The sequence below is a fragment of the Pantherophis guttatus genome, chromosome 4 (genome assembly GCF_059756535.1).
Source record: "Pantherophis guttatus breed Tessera chromosome 4, ASM5975653v1, whole genome shotgun sequence".
NCBI lineage: Eukaryota > Metazoa > Chordata > Lepidosauria > Squamata > Colubridae > Pantherophis > Pantherophis guttatus.
In genome coordinates this window covers 92,478,552-92,499,091 of record NC_142066.1, presented here as the reverse complement: position 1 = coordinate 92,499,091, position 20,540 = coordinate 92,478,552, and the positions used below count along the sequence as shown (strand labels likewise).

The 20,540-nt window shown below is 39.1% G+C and overlaps 2 protein-coding genes across 16 annotated transcripts in view; one reads left to right on the top strand and one right to left on the bottom strand.

Annotated features, from left to right (window-relative positions):
• The window catches only part of UBP1 (upstream binding protein 1), a 195,007-nt gene that overhangs the window by 80,481 nt on the left and 93,986 nt on the right, over window positions 1-20,540 (bottom strand). For 4 of the 15 annotated variants that reach the window (XM_087894119.1, XM_087894120.1, XM_087894118.1 and 1 more), the window contains one exon: window positions 17,617-19,286. The exons of 10 other annotated variants lie outside the window; for them this stretch is intronic. In XM_087894119.1, coding sequence (XP_087750245.1) covers window positions 19,249-19,286 — 38 coding nt within the window. In that variant the 3' untranslated portion in view covers window positions 17,617-19,248. Of the gene's footprint in view, window positions 1-17,616; window positions 19,287-20,540 lie in introns of those variants that run through there. One more of the 15 variants, XM_087894121.1, reaches the window with a different exon arrangement.
• LOC148114231 (uncharacterized) lies at window positions 11,137-14,121 on the top strand. Its single transcript, XM_087892504.1, has one exon. The coding sequence runs from the start codon at window positions 12,213-12,215 to the stop codon at window positions 13,686-13,688; it is 1,476 nt and encodes a 491-aa protein (XP_087748630.1). The 5' UTR covers window positions 11,137-12,212; the 3' UTR covers window positions 13,689-14,121.

The window sequence follows — 20,540 nt, the reverse complement described above, 5'->3', positions numbered from 1 at the left end:
TTTGCAATGAAATGAGAGAGGAATTAGGACTGAAAGACACATGGCGTGAGCACAATCCGACCAAAGAACAATTTACTTATTACTCATCTAGACACAAATCATGGTCCAGGCTGGACATGATTTGGTTGACACAAGAACTTAACTCTCTAGTAACAGAGACTAGAATTATGCCGAATGACTGGGCAGATCATAATCCAGTACTAGTTACACTAAAGAAGGAGGAGAAAAATAGAAGGAGGTGGATGATGAGGTCAGAGATCTTAAAAAAGACTGAGTTCATACAGAAGCTTAAAATAGAAATATCCCTGTTCTTTCAAGAGAATAAAACACCGGGAATGCCACTTCAAACAATATGGGACACCGCCAAAGTTTTTATAAGAGGGATTAGCATCAAATATATGGCCAATAAACATAAAAAAGAAGAACAAGAAAGAGGTGAGCTAATAAGTAAATTAATAAAGGCTGAGGAACAATTACAAGATAACCCACTCTCTGCAGGGGCAAAAGAACAAATAATATTACTAAGACATCAGCTTAATCTCCTGGATTTGGATAAATTGAAAGATAAGATAAAGAGAGCAAAACAAAAACACTTTGAATCAGCTAATAAATTAGGAAGATGGCTGACATTTAGATTAAAAAAAGAAAAACAGAGTAGACGAATAGACCAATTGGAAGACAAAGAAGGAATCTATTAAAAGATAAAAAAGGAAAGGAAAAAATTGCAGTGGATTTCTATAAAGAATTGTATAAAAGGGAGGAGATTTCATCAGGTGCAATAAAAAATTATATAGAGAATTCGGATTTACCCAGGATATCCAATCTAACGAAAGAGATACTAGAGGAGGAAATTACTTTAATGGAGATTGAAAAAGCAGTAAAGAAACGGGAATCTAAAAACCCCCGGCACAGACTTCCAGCAAAACTATACAAAACAATGTTTGAGGTTATGGGAGAGCATATGAAGGATCTATTTAATGAAGTAGTGGGAAAAGCGGAAATTCCCCATTCATGGAGAGAGGCAAATATTAGCTTGATTCCTAAGGAAGATCCCCCCCCCATTAGATATAAAACATTACAGACCAATTTCCCTTTTGAATTCAGATTATAAAATTTTCACTACAATTTTGGCAAATAGATTAAAAAGGGTTTTGAATGAATTTATACATATGGACCAAAATGGATTCCTACCATCACGACAATTACGGGATAATATGAGATTTATGTTAAATATATTGGAATACTATGAAGAACACCCAGGCAAACAGGTTGCATTAGTTTTTATAGACGCCATGAAGGCATTTGATAGAGTCAATTGGGATTTTATAATAGTGCAACTAGAATATATGGGATTTGGGCAGAGGTTTATAAATGCGATTAAAGCTATTTACTCTAAACAAGTGGCCAGATTATTGATAAATGGGGACTTGACGGAATAATTTGTTATTGGCAAGGGCACAAGACAGGGATGTCCCCTATCTCCTTTACTTTTTATTTTATCATTAGAAGCCCTATTACGTAAAATAAGGAAAGAAGGAAAAATTAAAGGCCTTAGAATTGGACAACAGGTATATAAAACCCAGCCTTTGCTGATGATATGGTTTTCATTTTGGAAGAGCGCATAGAATCCTGTTTATACTTATTAGAGACAATCAAAGAATTTGGGGCTGTAGCAGGGTTATTAATTAATAAAAACAAAACAAATATATTAACTAAGAATATCCTAGAAGAACCTAAGAGAGAGCTACAGATGGTAACTGGACTAAAAGTAGTCAATAAAGTTAAATACTTGGGAATCTGGATAACTAATAGATGTTCGAGTATACAGGAGGACAACTACAATAAATTATTAATTCAAATTAAAAAAGACCTAGATAGATGGGGTAAAATACAACTCTCATTACTAGGGCGAGTTACAACAGTGAAATCTTATGTTTTACCAAATTTCAATTTTCTATTTCAGACTTCACCAGTGAGTCTATCTAAGAAATTTTTTATAGAGTTGAATCAAATAATATTGAAATTTGTTTGGCAGGGGAAGAAACCACGGATTAAAAGAAAGATGATGCAAGAAGTAAGGGAAAGAGGAGGCTTAGGACTACCATGTTGGGAGAATTATTATTCAGCTGCTTTATTAACTTGGGTAAAAGAATGGATTACCTTATCTAACAATCGGCTCCTTAAGATAGAAGGTTTTGATATACAACAGGGTTGGCATAAAGCACTTTGGCGTGAGAATATCCCACAAAGTAAATGGTTTACCCGACACTATTTAAGAAAGATTTTAATCCAAAATTGGGAAAAAGTCAGTAAAAAGTACTACATCAAAACGCCCTGTTGGTTAGCACCTCTAGAAGCAGTGACATATCCCAATTTATATAATGTGGCCAAAAAATTAACATATAAAGACTTACTGAACGCACAAGGGAGGTTAAAGTCTAAACAGGAATTAATTGCCCAAGGAGTGCAAATGGATTGGTAGAGTTATCTGCAGATCCAGTCTAAATATCAAAAGGATAGGGATGGAAGAGGGATTGATGGAAAATTACAAGAATTAGATAAAATTTTGATGGGTCAAGAAAAGGGTATGATCGACTTCCGGTTGGAGCCATTGTCGCTGATAGATGGTCCTTTTAAGACCGCCAGCCCCATTGCTCGTAAAGAGCCATCTCTGCAGTTGAGAGGTGGCTTGGAAAACTCCACGATCCAGAGGAATCGGGAGAAGAGCCGGTGCGACAAGGTAGAGCCCCCTTTGAAGTCCCCAGATCGTTTTTTTAGTGTCTGGGGAGGAAGCAGGGTGAGGCTCCCTATACAGCGCGCTGAGGCTCTGGGCTCCAAGGACGACTCTGCAATTGCAGAGCCAGGCGACGTGTCCAACGAAACAAGAGAAAGCCAAGAAAATTGTTAAAAATAAGCAGGGTGGAATCTGGACTTTAAAATTAAACCGCAAGTTTTTTTAGCCCTGTGAATGAGTTTAGTAATTGAGAAGAAGTGAAAGTTCTTTTAAAATGGCGCCCGGCTTTAGCAATAAGGAATGCTGAAAGCAAAAGTTGAATTGTTTGAGCTTATTTGTGCTACAAAGTAACAAAAAGTAACAGCGCTGGCCTGAAGAAAGAGGAAAAGTTCTTTTAAAAGTGATTTGACTTGTTCCCTCTCCCTTGAGACTTGACTAAAGCTGGGGAAATTCCTGAAATGTTTTTGTGGTGGTAAGGGAGAGAGGATATCTTTTCTAGAAAGAGTCAGGCTGCGTGGAAAAATGGCTTCAAAACAAACAAAGTCAGCTAAAACTGATGGAGGGGGCTCCCCCACTCATAAACCAAAAGAGCAGCCTTTGAGTTCACAGACACAGACCCAAACACAAGAATCTGGATTTAATGATTTGAAGGAATTTATTGCTGGGGCTTTAGATCAGAAATTTGAAAAATCACAGCAGGAATTTAAAGAGATGGTTCAAGAAAAATATGACAAGATGAAAAGGGAAATACTGACAGCTGTGACTGGTTTGTCAGAAGTAGTGCTCCAAGTTGATAAGGAAGTGGAACATCCAGCTCAGAAGTGGAATCTAAAATGAAGGAAGCTGATCAAAAAATTTCTAATGTTGATAATAAAACACAAAGGCTTGAAAATGAAGTTACAATGATGCAATTCAGATTTATGGAGTTTGCTGTGAGACTCAGAGGTATAAAAGAGAACAATAGAGAAGACCTGAGAAGGGTTTGTGCTGATGCTCTGGCTGTTATGTTAAAGGTTGACCCTGAGGAGATTTTTTGCAAAATTGATAAGGTCTATAGAGTGAATTCTTGGGTGGCAAGGCAAAGGCAATTGCCTAGAGATGTGATGATCTACTTTACAGATAGAAGAATAAGAAATGATATTTTGCAAAAATCTTTTGTTTCTACTATTCAAGTGGATGGAAGAGAGATTGGGATCTACAAAGAATTGCCACCTAAGATGTTGAGAGATAGAAAAGATTTAAATTTAAATTCTAGATTAGGAACACAGTTTATAGCTTCAAATTCGGAAAAAAAGAATGGTGTAGTGATTTATACAAATAAAAGATTGCTAACAAAAATTATAGAAGCAGATGATTGTGGAAGATATATAGCAATAGAACTTCTTACAGATAATGGCCCAATCTTGGTGATTGGAATTTATGCTCCTAATCAGCAACAAGAGAATTTTTATAAATTACTGCATTCTAAAATACTACAATGGGACTATAAATCTATCCTACTTATGGGAGATTGGAATGGAGTAATAGATCCTAAAATAGATAAGAAGAGCTTGGCAAAATCATGTGTTAAACAACCACAGTTTTTTTTTTTATTTGAAAGAAGACTTGGAACTGAAAGATATATGGAGAGTGCATAACCCAAAAGAATTGGACTTTACTTTTTTTTCAGATAGACACAGATCCTTCTCTAGGATTGATTTTATTTTACTCACAGTTGACTTGCTTTTAAAAACAAAGAAAACAAAGATATTTTCGAGGACTTTATCTGACCACAGCCCAGTATGGATAGAAATGGAAATGGAAAGAAAGAGAGAAGATCTTGGAGAGTAAATGAAAATTTATTTAGACATGAAAAAAATGTAAATGAACTTAAAAAACAAATGAAGGAATTTTTTGAAATGAACTTGAATAAGGGTACCCCTATTGAAACTGTTTGGGATGCGAGCAAGACCTATATGCGGGGGGTACTGATTTATATGAACTCTAAACATAAATCAAATCGACAAAGAAAAAGCTTAGAATTGGAAGGGGAGATAAAGAAAAAAGAGTAGTTACTTATAAAAAATCCAACAGATGAAAAATTACAAGGAGTTATAAAACTTTTGAAAGATCAATTCCATATGCTCACAGCGGAACAAGCAGCGACTAATTTACAATTTGCGAAACACAATACATTTTGTAATGCCAATAAACTGGGCAGGTAGTTGGCTTACACACTGAGGAAACAGCAGAGTACTCGGACTATTGGGAGTATTGAGTATAAAGGGAAGGAAGTATTTCAACAAAGACTAATTAAAGAAGCCTTTCTAGATTATTATACCAAACTATATACTAAAGATGATATACAGAATGAACTTATAAATAAATACCTAGAAGAAAAGAGAGTTATAAAAATTTCTAATGATCAAAAGGAAAGAACGAGTTTACCAATAATAGCTGAGGAGATTACTGTTGCTATTAAACACCTGAAAACAGCTAAAGCTCCAGGAACGGATGGTTTAACTGCGGTGTACTATAAAACTTTACAAGCAGAAATGATTGAACATCTTAAAGACTTATTTTGTAGCATACAACAAGGGGGAAAAATACCCCTTTCATGGAAAGCAGCTTTTGTTTCTTTGATACTGAAAGAGGAGGTAGGCTCTACAAAACTGGAAAATTTTAGACCAATATCTCTCCTGAATACGGATTATAAAATCTTTGCGAAAGTATTAGCCAACAGATTAATGCCAGTTATTCAAGAGGTGATTCATCATGATCAAGCAGGATTTATAGAAGGCAGATACATGAAGAATAATGTGAGGCAAATTATAGACTTATTGGAATATCTTGAGAAGAATAAACAGATCTCTGCAGTGCTGGCGTTTTTGGATGCGGAAAAGGCCTTTGATCGAGTGAATTGGAACTTTCTATTAAAGACTTTAAAATAGATGGACTTTGGGGATCAGTTTCTACAGGCGGTTTCAGCAATTTATCAAGAACAAACAGCACAAATTATTATTAATGGAAGCTTAACTACAAACTTTAGTATAGAAAAAGGTACAAGACAAGGTTGTCCGTTATCCCCATTGTTGTTTATTTTAACCTTAGAAGTCTTGTTGAATACAATACGGGACTTGAGCACTTTGAAGGGAAAGTGATAAGGCAAGAGGATTACAGAACAAGGGCATTTGCAGATGATCTGGTTGTTACCCTAACGCAGCCGATGGAATCAATAATTCAGATGAAAGACATTATAGAAGAATATGGTATGGTATCAGGATTTAGACTGAATCAGAAAAAAACCAAGATGATAGTTAAAAATATGACAGTTGATCAAAAGAAGGAACTGGAAAGGAAGGCAGGTTTTGAAATAGTATCAAAAGTGAGATATCTAGGAGTTCAAGTTGCAGATTCAAATATAAAACTGTTTTAAAATAACTATGAGGTGTTGTGGCAAAAGGTACAAAAGGATATGGAAACCTGGAAAAAACTGCAGCTGTCTTTACTTGGAAGAATAGCAGCAGTTAAAATGATTTTTGGATAAAAATTTGGTGGGTTATGCAAAATGTTTTAAAGAAAAAAATTCAATTTTCTCCTCATTTGTTTTTACTGGGTATAGTTAAGGGTTTCTCAGTGGGTGAAACAAAATTGATATTGTATATGGTGACAGCAGCCAGGTTACTGAGTAGTCAATATTGGAAAAGGGTTGATATGCCTACAATTCAAGAATGGACTTTGAAGATGGCCAGTTTTGCAGAAATGGCGAAGATATCAGCATACTTAAAAGACCAGACTCAAGAGACTTATGCATGGGAGTGGAAGAATTGGATAGATTATGTGCAGAATAAATACCAAACCAGGAAGTACCAGATAGCTTTTAGCTAAATGTTGTGTAGAAATGTATAGTATATGGGGGCAAAACAGTTTATTGTTATGTAGAAATTTATAGTGCACAGGGAGGAGAATAGAGGGGTGGTAAAGTATTATATAATACAATGTGGATTTATGGTATTTGGCATTACATATCATTACAGCGGCGAGACTGACATACCACACAATTTTGGAAGAACCAAAATATCCCAACAGAGGAGGCTATTATAAAAAAAAAATTGGAATGTGCGGAAGCAGATACGCTAACTAAAAAACTACAGGATAGAGAGCAAACACAAGTAGGTTTAGCTTGGGACAAATTTTATAAATGGTTAGAAAAGAGGAATCTATAACCCATTTTAGTTGAGGACTGGTATTTGAAGAGATATTTATATTATATAAGATAATTGTGGTCGGACAGACCTAAGTGATGCATTAAGAGATATAAGATGTTCTGCCTTCTCCGGAATATAATTTAGAGTCATAGTACCGAATACTTGTGTACTATGGTACTATATGGAAGTACGTATATTTATTGTTGTACTGTTATGTTTGTCATTTTATGTTGTTTGTTCTTTCTTTTTTAATGAAATGTAAATAAAGATTATTTTTTTAAAAAAAATGTTACAGAGAAAGAAAAGAAAAAAAAGCTAGTGGAGAAGATATTCAGATAGTTAAGAAAGTTAAATACTTAAGAATTCAGTTAATAGCAACTTCCGGTTGGTTCCGCGTGCCTCGTAGACACTCCTCTGTGAGCGCCCGATCCCCAGCACCGTAAAAGCCTCCAGAACAGCAGAAAAACAGCTGTCTGGAGGCTTGGAAACCTTCTTCCCGGGCAAAGTGAAAGTTAAAGGAAAGTTTCATTTCACTGGTAGCCTCTTGCCTGAAAAGAACTTTTGTAATGAGAGAAGGAGGATTTTAAGACATCAATTTAAGATTGGGGAAAACTTTGACTTTGATGAACTTTTCCTTTTGGCTTCTGATTAAAATATAAAGATTAATCCAAATTGTAAATGGCCTCAAAACCTGTAAAGACTGTTTCTATTAAAGGAACTGGGAGGGCTGGAAGTTCCCCAGCTCACACTTCTAGAATGCAAGCCTCTGCCACCCCAACAGATCCCAGACTTTAACGTTTGAAATGATACAAGAAGCCCTAATAGCCACACAGAGTAAACTTGCCACTGTGATTAATGAAAAAATTAATGAAACTAATGAAAAAATACAGGCTATTTCAGAGGACATTTCAATTCGGAATCAGAAAATTAGGGAAGATATATTACTGGCATGTCTGGCAGGCAATATTGAAATATTGGATGACAAAGTTGAAGAAATTAAACAATCTACAGAAATTTTGGATAATAAATTAGGAGAGACTCAGAATAGAATTGAAAGGGCTGAGGCTGATGTAACAATGATTCAATACAGGGATATGGAATTTGCTTTAGGAATAAGAGGGGTGAAGGAAAACAAACAAGAGAATTTGAAAGAAATGATGTCAGAGGCATTGGCACAGATGTTGGGGGGGGACGAAAGTGGAGTTAGGCTGGCAGATTGACAAGATATATCGTGTCAATTCGTGGGTGGCCAGACAGAAACATTTACCAAGAGACATTGTAATATATTTTACTACAAGGAGATTACGCAATGAAATTTTACAAGCTACCTTTAAAAACAAGCTTCAGGTGGAAGGCCAGGAGGTGACAATGAAAGAAATTCCTCCCAAAATGTTGAGAGCTAGAAGAGATTATACCTTTCTGGTGGATGAACTGAAAAAACATGAAATACAGTATAGATGGGAAGTGCCAGCCAGCCTAGTGGTGACATATTTAGGAGAGAGATATCGCCTTAATACAATATGGAAAGCAAGAGATTTCTACGCCAATGTGTTAAAGGCTGGGACATCCAAATCACCAGAAGGAAAAAGAAAGAAGGAAGTAATCAAAGGAGAGAGAGAAGAGCTGATGACAGTAGTCCAGGGGGGAGTTTCGACAAGTCAAGAAGAATTGCTACACATCCAGATTGCTGTTCAAGATTTGGATTTAATTGATATATCAGAAGAACTGAAGGATCAAAGACAGACTAGAGCAGCAACAGCTAAACGCAAGGAAGAATTAAGACAGCAACAACTTCAGATGGCAACTCAAGAAACTACCAAAACAGAAGCAGTCGGAGGAGCCAGACCTAAAGGTCAAATGAGGCAAGACCATCAGAAAGTGCTCCAGATGCTTCAGAGGCCCAGAGATGGGTACTAGATTTTTAACCTGGAATGTCAATGGTTTGAATTCGCCACAGAAGAGGAGGAAAATATTTCACTATCTTAAACAATTTAAGAATGATGTAACTTGTTTACAAGAGACTCATATTAGGATACAAGATCAAAAATATTTGACAAATACAAGACTAGGTATACACTATGTAGCAGCAGCACCAGAGAAGAAAAATGGTATAGTCATATATGTGAAAAGAGACTTAATTGCCAAATTAATTGAAGCAGATGATCAAGGAAGATTTTTAGCTATTGAACTTTTAATAAAAGGAGAAAAATTACTGTTAATTGGAGTATATGCCCCGAACCAACAACAGGGAAAATTTTATAATCTTCTACATTCAAAGTTGATACAATGGGGATACAAGATTTGTATCCTATTGGGTGACCGGAATGGTGTTTTGGACGTAAAAAAGGACAAGAAGGGACCTAAGCAAAATGTTTTAACAAGAGCAAGATTGCCCAAATCGTTTTTGGAGATGATGGACGATTGGGAGTTGAGGGATATTTGGCGTGAAAGAAACCTAGAAGAAAAAGAGTTTACTTTCTTTTCCGATAGACATCAATCCTTTTCAAAGATTGATTTTATACTAATTATAATGACCTTTTTTCAAGGGTGAAGAATACGAAGTTTTGTTCAAGAACACTGACAGACCATAGTCCAGTTTGGTTGGAACTGGAGTATGGAAAAGGGCCTAGGAGGTCCTGGAGGTTAAATGATAATTTGTTTAGATATGAAGAAAATGTAAAAGAGTGTAAAAAATTTATGAAAGAATTTTTTGTTATGAATATGCAAAAGGGTACATCTATGGAAATGGTATAGGATGCAAGTAAAGCATATATGCGAGGCATTTTGATAAATCTGAATAATAAATATAGAAAAACAGGGGGAAAAAAGAAAAGAATTAGAAGAAGAGATTAGAAAACAGGAACGAGCTTTAATAGCTAATCCAACAGATAAGAAAATTAAAGAGGCAACTAATTTACTGAAAGGTCCATTTAATATGTTAATAGTAGATCAAGTGGCAACTAACTTACAATATGCTAAACATAATACTTTCTGTAACACTAATAAACCAGGTAGGTGGTTAGCATAAGGAAAAAGCAAAAATCAAGGACTATAGAGAAAATAAACTACAAGGGTAAAGAGGTTTATGAGCAAGAATTGATTAAAAAATCATTTTTAGAGTTTTATTCAAGGCTGTATGCCGGTGATAAAATTCAAGATATAGATATAGATAGATATTTACAGAAAGAAAACATTTACACAACTTCAAAAGAGCAGAGGGATAGTTTAAATCAATTGATAACTTCTGAGGAAATTTTGTTTGCAATTAAGCAGTTGAAAGTGGGTAAAGCTCCTGGGACAGATGGTTTGACAGCTGTTTATTATAAAAGCTTACAGGAGGAAATGGTGGAACCACTGAAGGAATTATTTAATAATATACAACAGGGAGGAGAGGTACCTCCAACTTGGAAGACAGCTTTTATTTCTTTGATCCCAAAAGAAGGTCAAGATTATACAGATCCAAAAAACTATAGGCTGATTTCACTTCTAAATACAGATTATAAAATTTTTGCTAAAATCTTAGCAAATAGATTAATGACAGTTATGCAGCAAATGATTCATCATGATCAAACTGGTTTTATAAATGGTAGACAAATGAAAAGTAATGTAAGGCAAATTGTTAACTTACTAGAGTATTTGGGAGGGGTTGGGGGGAGGGAGGGGGGAAGGGTGGGGGGGAGAAAACGTTTGTATTCCTTATAAAACTTTTCAATAAAAATAAAAAGAATTCAGTTAATAGCAAGTTGTGCAACTATTAAAAAAGATAACTATATGAAATTGTTATAACAAATCAAATTAGACTTGGAGAAAGAGAAAAACCTGCAGCTATTTGCAAAAAAAGCACCTGAAGCACCAGGATTGTGAAGAACAAGATTCTCTGGTACGATGAAACCAAGATTTGAACTGTTTGGCCTCAATTCTGAACATTTTGTCTGGAGGAAACCAGGCACTGCTCATCACCTGCCTAATAGCATCCCAACAGTAAAGCATGGTGATGGCAGCATCATGCTATGGGAATGTTTTCAGCAGCAGAGACAGGAGACTGGTCAGACTTAAGGGAAAGCTGAATGGAACAAAGTACAGGGATATCAATGAAAACCTGTTCCACAGCGCTCAAGACCTCAGACTGGGCTGAAGATTCATTTTCCAACATGACAACAATCCTAAACACGCAGCCAAGACAACAAAGGAGTAGCTTAGGGACAACTCTGTGAATGTCCTAGAGTGGCCCAGCCGGAGCCCTGATTTGAACCCTATTGAACATTTCTGAAGGGTCCCAACAATGGCTGTCCACTGACAGTCGTCATCCAACCTGATTGAGTTTGCGAAGATTTGCAAGGAAGAATGATAGAAAATCGCCCAATCCAGATGTGTAAAGCTTGTTGCATCATACCCAACAAGCATCGAGGCTGTAATTGCTGTCAAAGATGCTTCAACAAAATACTGAGTGAAGGGTCTGACTTCTTATGCCAATGTGATAATTCCGTTTTTTCTTTTTAATAAAGTTACAGACATTTCTAAAATTCTTTTTTCACTTAGCCATTATGGGGTATTGAGTGTAGATTAATAAGGAAAAAATGAATTACAACAACTGTAGAATCAGGCTGTAGCATACAAAAATTTACAAATGAAGGGGGTCTGAATACTTTCTGAATACACTGTATTTCTCAACATAATCAGCATTCATTATGAATTTGTGTCAACAAAGGAATTTCTTAAAACCATCACAAAATAATGTCACAATCTGTTCAAGAACTCCTAACAATACATTAGCCCAGGAAGCAAACATCTGTGAAGCGGCCTAAGACTCCATCCACTGCTGTGAGAGAGCTGTGGAGTTTACTGACTTGGAATTGATTGAATATCCCTTTCCAGACTTTGGACTATCTTGATTACCCCCAGGCCGTCGATTTCCCCCCGATTGATTGATTAATTGATTGATTAGATGTATTCGCTAACAGAGCTACTTGTTCTGCGAGACTACCCCCTCTCGCAGGTGTGGCCCTCTACTTTATCAAGGGCCTACCTTTATGACGGGCGTTGGCACCCTGAGAGGTGGCATGTTGCAAAAAGGGGATTGAGGGATTTTTTAAGGAAACTTTTTGATAGATTTTTAAGGGATTTTAAGGGGCGGGAGGGTTGTGTGGGTTTGGGGGTTAACCCGCGGGGGAAGGGGTCCGGCCCAGCTGTCAATGGGGCCGTGGAGGGTGCGGATTCCAGGGGTAAGGGGGACATTAGAGTCCATTCTGTTGAGGGCTTTTCCATCAACGCATTGAGTGGGAGGGGCAGATATGGCGGGAGCAGGGGGCCGTATCATGTGGTGGGGGCGCGCACTCGCTATCTTCGAGCCCCAAAGCCCTTCTCGCACCCCAGGCTGTTCAGTCTCTCAGGGCCTGAGCCTTCGGCTGCTGTTGTGCAATGCCAGGTCCGTGGTAAATAAAGCCCCCCTCATTTGTGATCTTATTCAAGAGGGGGGAGCGGACCTGGCAGGTATTACGGAGACCTGGTTGGGCCAAGAGGGGGGAGTCCCCCTCGTAGATATGTGCCCATCAGGCTTCCGTGCATTCTATCAGCCGAGAGCCCAGGGCAGGGGCGGGGGTGTGGCGGTTATTATAAAGGAAGGTTTTGATCCGAGGGAGACCACTGTTCCACAGATAGCCGGATGTGAGTCCCTTTTTGTGAAGTGGGGCCGTGGAGTACAGATGGGCTTGTTGATCGCGTACCTGGCTCCCTGCCACGTGGCAACGGCCCTGCCCGAGCTGCTCAACGTCATAGTCGAGGTGGCGGTTGGTACCCCCAGACTTTTAGTCATGGGGGATTTCAACCTGCCATCTATCGGTGAAACGTCTGAGGTGGCTCGAGAGTTCATGGCTTCCATGATGGCCATGGACCTTACTCAGTTAATTCATGACCCTACTCACATAGGTGGACACACTCTGGACTTGATTTTTGTCTCTGGTCAGTGGTTGAGTGGCCTTGATATAGGGGATATAGTCATCGAACCCTTGTCATGGTCTGACCACTCGCTCCTTCGACTGGACTTTCTAACCGCTGCACCTCGCTGCAGGGAGGTGGGACCGACCAGGTGGTTCCGCCCCAGGCGCCTTATGGATCCTGATAGGTTCCAGACGGAGCTTGGCCCATTTCCTGAGACTCTGGCTCATGACTCGGCTGAAGACCTGGTGGCCGCCTGGGAGAGTGCGGCCGCCGGGGATTTGGACTGTGTCGTGCCTTTGAGGCCTCTGCCCCGGCACCGAATTCACCTAGCTCCTTGGTTCTCTGAGGAGCTGAGGGAGATGAAGCGCCGGAAAAGACGCCTGGAGAGTAGTTGGAGGACCAGCCACTCCGAATCCGACCGAACACTGGTGAGGTCTCATATTAAAACCTACCTAGTGGCGATAAAAGCGGCGAAATCTAGCTATTTTGCCGCTCTTATCGCGTCATCAGATAATTGCCCAGCCGCCCTGTTTAGGGTGACCTGCTCCCTCCTCCATCTGGAAGTGCGGGATGATCCCTTGCAGGGTCGAGCTGAGGACTTTGTGCAGTATCTGTATGACAAGATCGCTCAGATTCGGGAAGGCCTGGCCTCTGACTGGGTAAGTCCGGACGGGAGGCCTGAGGCAGGTCTTGAGAGTGTTATCTGGGAGGAGTTTGATCCTGTTGCTCCTGAGGACGTGGACAGGATCCTGGGATGGCTGAATGCGACCACATGTTTATTGGACCTGTGTCCCTCCTGGTTGGTACTGGCTTCCTGGAAAGTTACATGAGGCTGGCTCCAGGGGATTGTTAACGCTTCTCTGAGTGAGGGGGTTCTGCCGACCGCTTTGAAAGAAGCGGTGGTGAGGGCCCTCCTCAAGAAGCCCTCCCTGGATCTGGCTATTTTGGCTAACTATCGTCCAGTCTCCAACCTTCGCTTCGTTGTGAAGGTTGTTGAGAGTGTGGTAGCGCGGCAACTTTCCCGGTACCTGGATGAAGCTGTCTATCTGGACCCACTCCAGTCCAGTTTCCGGCCTGGGTACAGCACGGAAACGGCATTGGTCGCATTGGTGGATGATCTCTGGAGGGCTCGGGATAGGGGTTGTTCCTCTATCCTGGTCCTGTTAGACCTCTCAGCGGCTTTTGATACAATCGACCATGGTATCATGTTGCACCGGTTGAAGGGGCTGGGGGTGGGGGGCACCGTTCTGCGGTGGTTCTCCTCCTACCTTTCTGACCGGTCGCAATCCGTGTTGACAGGGGGGCAGCGGTCGACCCCGAGGCGCCTTGTTTGTGGTGTGCCACAAGGGTCAGTCCTCTCGCCCCTTCTGTTCAACATTTATGTAAAGCCACTGGGCGAGATCATCCATGGCTTTGGGGTGGAGTTCCATCAGTACGCTGACGACACTCAGCTGTACATCTCCACCCCAGGCCACCCCAACGATGCCCTTGAAGTGATGTCCCAGTGCCTGGAGGCCGTGCGGGCCTGGATGGGGAGAAACAGGCTCCGACTCAACCCTTCCAAGACCGAGTGGCTGTGGCTTCCGGCGTCCCGATATAGCCAGCTGGTGCCATTGCTGGCTATTGGGGGCGAATCACTGCCCCCCATGGAGAGGGCTCGCAATTTAGGCGTCCTCCTGGACGCACGGCTGTCTTTAGAAGAGCATATGACGGCCATGGCCAGGGGGGCTTTTTATCAGGTACGCCTGATACGCCAGTTGCGTCCCTTTCTGGATCGGGACTCCCTATGCACGGTCACTCAAGCACTCGTCACTTCCCGCCTGGACTACTGCAATGCTCTCTACATGGGGCTCCCCTTGGGGTGCACCCGGAGGCTGCAGTTGGTACAGAACGCGGCCGCGCGGGGGATTATGGGAGCGACGGGGCACTCACATATAACACCTCTCCTGCGCGAGCTGCACTGGCTTCCTGTGGTCTTCCGGGTGCGCTTCAAGGTGTTAGTGACCACCTTTAAAGCGCTCCATGGCTTAGGGCTGGGGTATTTGCAAGACCGCCTTCTGCCGCCGATAGCCTCCCACCGACCGGTTCGTTCACACAGAGAGGGCCTCCTCGGGGTGCCGTCGGCCAGGCAGTGCCGGCTGGCAACTCCCAGGGGGAGAGCCTTCTCTGTGGCAGCGCCTGCCCTCTGGAATGACCTGCCTCCTGAGATACGCACGATATCAGTCCTCCGGACTTTTCGTCGGGCCCTGAAGACACACTTGTTCCATCTAGCTGGGCTGGCTTGATCCCATCCTCTTAGTTTTTAATCGAATTTCGGTTTTAATTGGGTTACTTTAAATTCGGGCCAATATTATTTAATTGTTTTTTAAAATGTTTTAAAATTTTATATGCTATGTTTTATCCTGGCTGTACACCGCCCTGAGTCCCACAGGAGAAGGGCGGTATAGAAATATAATAAAATAAATAATAAATAAATAAATAAATAAGATATTCCTTCAATTTTGGGAAAATGTGGAAGTCATTTGGCACCAACTCTTGACTACATGATGGCTAAGATGGCGAGATCCGATTTCACCACTTGCTTCTTTAGAGGCTTCTTCAGAGGTACAAAGTCTAAAATTCAGAGTATTACAATCTGATCAAGTGGTGCCAAGTTCAAATAAATCTATGTGAGTAACGCTATCTGTGCAGCAAAGAAAACAATAGCCATGAGTTTTCTTGCTTGTCTGGATTCTGATTTTTATTTATTTTTTCTTCTTCTTTATTAGATTATCCATGGACTGACATTTTTATTTATAATGACAAACTTGCATTTCAATGGCTGTCACAAGAATTTATTGTGAATAAATTCTTCTGTTTCATTCTTGTAGTCCCTCAACAATTCCTGGCAAATTTCAAGTCTTGAACTTCTTAGTTCTGCTTTCAGCATGTGAGGAAATCATCTTGACAAGCCTTCCAGTATTAAGACTATCAATAATGCTATTTGTGTTTTCTTGTGAAATGTCAAACTTGATAGCTTCTCTGAGTGATCTGTCAATTGTCTTTGATTCAACACTTCTCATTGTAACATACAATGAGAATATTTAAATTAACACCATCATCCCCACAAAAAAACAGTAGTGTTTCAATTGGGGAAAGATTTCTTTGGCAATTAAAATTCAATTATAATATGCTTAAATCAAGTAAGCTTCCATTTCACAAAAAACAACGTATACTTTCTCCATAGCAGCTTCCTGCTCACTGAAATGAAAGAGCAGATGCTAAAGAACATCTCACTGCTTACTGTGCACTTGTACAGTAAATTGATCCGGCAATTTACAACAATGGAGGCATTATTTTCATTCATCCCTTGTAACTGGAAAGAAATCACATATTTGCTTCCATTTTCAATCACTGATCATTTTAAACTGTGGCTAATTCAATAATTAAAACCAATTTAACGATTGTTTTACAAAGTATAACCAGGGTTTCTTTACTGGGTTTTGCTTTCAATTAATTACAGTTAAAAACTTCTAATCACCTTGGAGTTGTGAAGGAAGAGCAATAAATACAAGTTTCTCACATACCAGTAAGCCACAGTTTAAGCAACGTAATCAATCTAATCCAATTTTCTGCCATATCCTTAAATTTTTCTTGTACAAAGGAATAAACTTTTGTTAAGTTTTATTTGGGAAAAATAAACCACTTTTAAGCAACTTTTTTTAAAATAAAGAAAAAAGCATGATAGAGAATGAAAGTTATTGAATATACCATCTCAAATTTCTTCAGCACCGAATTTGAAGAAAGTATTATATTCAGGTAAAAGGTAAAATAGATTTGCAATGCATTCTAATATCTGTAGGATTTAAACACAAATAAAAATATTTTAAAATAACAATCTTATTAAAACACTGTTTTTGTATTTGTATAGAGCAGTGATGGCGAACCTTTTTGCCATCGCGTGCCAAAAGCAGGGGTAGTGTGGGGGGTTTGCGTGTGTGTATACCCACACTCATAATTCAATGTGGCCCACCCACCCCCATGCATGTATGCGTGACCCCCCATGCTCCCCCTGCTTTTGGTGCGTGATGGCACGGTGGGTCCAGTAGGCCCGTTTTTCACCTTCCCCAGGCACCAGAGCCTTTCTAGGAGCCTGGAGAGGGCGAAAATGGCCTTCCCCACACCCCCAGATGCCCTCCGGAGGCCGGAAACAGCCCGTTTGCAACTTCTGGTGGGACCCGAAGGCCTGGTTTTCGCTCTCCCCAGGCTCCAGAGCCTTTCTAGGAGCCTAGGGAGGGCGAAAACGGCCTTCCTCACCCCCTGGAGGCCAGAAACGGCCCATTTGCTGACTTCCAGTAGGACCGGAAGGCCCATTTTTCACTCCAGAGCCTTTCTAGGAGCCTGGGGAGGGGAAAAACAACCTTTCCCCCCCATCCCCGGAAACCCTCCAGAGGCCGGAAATGGCCCGATTCATGAAACTGAAATTATTAAACAGATATTTAATTTAAATTTGGTACTGGTTACTAGTGAATGAAGGCATTCATAGTTAGATCTAAATTTAATCATTTAAAACTTATTGTGGCAAATCTTTAGCAGTATTTTTTTTTAAAAAAGTTATTCAGCACATCCAATTCAACTGAGCACAGTTCTTTTATAAGCCAGTGCACATTCTAGTTCCAGCTGAAAGGGATGACACATTTCTCCAAATTATATATCTCAGCAGCACCTATGTTTTCAATATGGACTGCAAACAGTGAAAGAAAAATATTTACAACATTATTGGAAAATGTTTTTACTGAAATTGAAATGTATATATCATATCCAAAAACAAAAAGCAATTTGCTGGTGCCATTAATTAAATGCAAATGAACAAAACTATTGTACAACTTTTACATTTTTTGAAGATTCTTCACAAATTTGAAAAATGTGTTGACATGGCACATCAAGTGAACTGAAGACACTCAAGTACAATAAAAAATAATTTATAGGCAAGAACAACTCAAAAACAATTTATGCTCACAAACTATGCTCCCTCTGTATCAGTGCAAAATAGTGTAGGTCATGAAAAAATAAGGGAATGAACATTCATCCAAATACAAGTAATTAACTGACTTTCTTAGAATAATTATATAGTTCAAGCACTTCACTTAGGCATAAGTAAAAATGGAATTGAAATAAAAAACATTACTTGACATGCGGTGCTTTTCACCCTTTCACTACAGCATTCAAGATTTGATTAAAAAAGCAAGTATTGAAGTAATCTACCTTTTGTGTCTTAATTTCTAACAAATACATATATTAATACACAATCCAGAAGAGTCAAATATTATTTTTCTAGAATGCTATGATCTTCAGTAATATTTGAAAACATTTGTACAGTTCATTAAGATGTGCAACTGCTAGTTAAGTATTTGGTTGTATGGAATAGGCACTAAGACTGGTCTTTCCAGTACAGCCAGAGGAAAAAAGAGAAAGGGACAGTTGTCACGTGGGAGTGAACATGGGAAAATGCAGGAGTGCACCTATATTTTGTTAAAAGTATTGTTTGGTTTATGGAACCTTGCTTAATTTCAAATATTTAACTTTTGTGACAATTACATTTCCTTTTCTCTATTAAGAAATTTCAAATCACTATTATTTTACAGATTTTTTTTTAAAAAAGCGTAGCTGCAGGAGTGTATCATTCAAGAAACTAAAAACATGATGCATAGGCAAATTTTCTCAAGGAATTTGTTGAAAAGCAAAATGCTGTACCTCAGAGATCTTATTTTATAAATTTCTCAGTTAGGTACTATTGATAATATGCTTTGATGCATGCTTAATTTTCATGTGGTTAGGACTTTAACAAGCCCTGACATTTACACTTCTTACATCCACACTTTATACACATATTATATAGAGAATGTTGTTTTGATAGCTTTATGCTCAAGATCCCAAACCTGATTGTTATTATCATATTACTTATCTCCACACAAGTTACTATGTGCTCTGCTAACATCAAAAAATAAAACCAACATAAAAGCACAAGCAAGTAATAACCAAACTGGCACAGGAAGATAAATGCCCAATATTAGTTTACATTCAACCAGATACAGTGTAATAGGAAACAGTAATGCTTCAAGGTACTGGCCATAGCTTGCCTATTTTATTTGTTTCAAGAAAGGGCAAACACTTCTATGCACTTCGCTTTTTTCCATGCTTATTGGGTAATTTCTACCTCTAATGAGGAAAATTGGCTATGGCAGTGATAAGTTCATTTACTAAACCGCTCATTAGAAGGTCAACTTGCGTTTTCAATATGAAACATTCTATATGGTGAAATCAGATCTCTGAAGACACTTGATATTATTTGCCATTCTTGATGACTTCATTTTTCAATTGGAATATCAGTTTGACATACATATGGCAACATCACTTCAAAATTATATGGAAACCTTCACCATTTTCAGCTGCAAAGAAAAATAATGAGCAATAACAAAATGAAATTCATAATATTAATGCAATGTCTTAATTAAAATTTATGATGTTTACATTTTATGTCTATGAAAAGGTGGAAATCATACTTTATAACGATTTTTGGTCCCATAAAATTGTTCTGCAAATCTATGGGCTCATAAAATCCTGAAGCTACTACCCATGTTTCCCTGAAAATAAGACCAGGTCTTATTTTCTTTTGGGCCCCAAAATAAGCACTAGAGCTTATTTTTGGGGGTGTATTTTTTTTTTTCATGTACAGAAGGCCCACTTCTGCTTGCTCATGGCGGGGTAGGAGACCATGTGGCACACTAGTGCCACCGCTGTGAGGCGGGGGGAGCTGCCCTACTCACCCCATACCGGCTTACCTCAGGGCCCCCACAGTCAGATCACCCACACCCACCTCTGGCAGCCCCATCCGGCAGGACACCGCATGGGCACCGGCCCACTTCTGCTTGCGTGTGGCCACAACAAAGCAGTAAGTTGAGCAATGGACCAGTGCCATGGCCACAAAGTGAGGCGGTGTGGGTTTCACATGTAGGCACACATGTGAAAACATGCTAGGTCTCTTTCTTTTTTAAAAAAATAATTTTTATTGAGTTTTTAAGTTTTAAAAACAAAGAAAAATACAAGAAAAAACATAAATACATTAAAAACACGTAACAAATATAGCATTACATTATATATTATTTTACAGCTTACTGTATTGACATGGATATGTATTCTCTATTCTTATTCAATCTTTCATCTATGTACTTATATTTACATTAGTATCTATTTACAAAACCATCATTATCCAGTTGACACTGTTCAGCAATTTACACTTCCTAGTTTTAACCCGGTTTAATTAACATTCCAAATTGTTATGTTGATTTCTTTTTTCTAACCAATCATATAGTTTATTCCACACTCTATAATATTCCGACTCTTCCCTCTCCTTATTTTCCAGTGTCATCTTATCCATTTCTGCACATTGTAGAATTTTTCAAATTACTGTTTCCTCTCCTGGTACATTATTTTGTTTCCATCCCTGTGTGACAGTAATCCTTGCTGCCGTTAATATATGAAGTATTAGATGTTGTAAAGATTTGTCTATTTTTGGGTTAATTATTCCTAATAAATAGAGTTCTGGTTTAAATTCCATTTTTAATTTGGTAATTTCCTCCAGTCAATTTTTAATTTTACGCCAACATTTTTTTATCTTGGGGCACATCCACCACATATAGTAG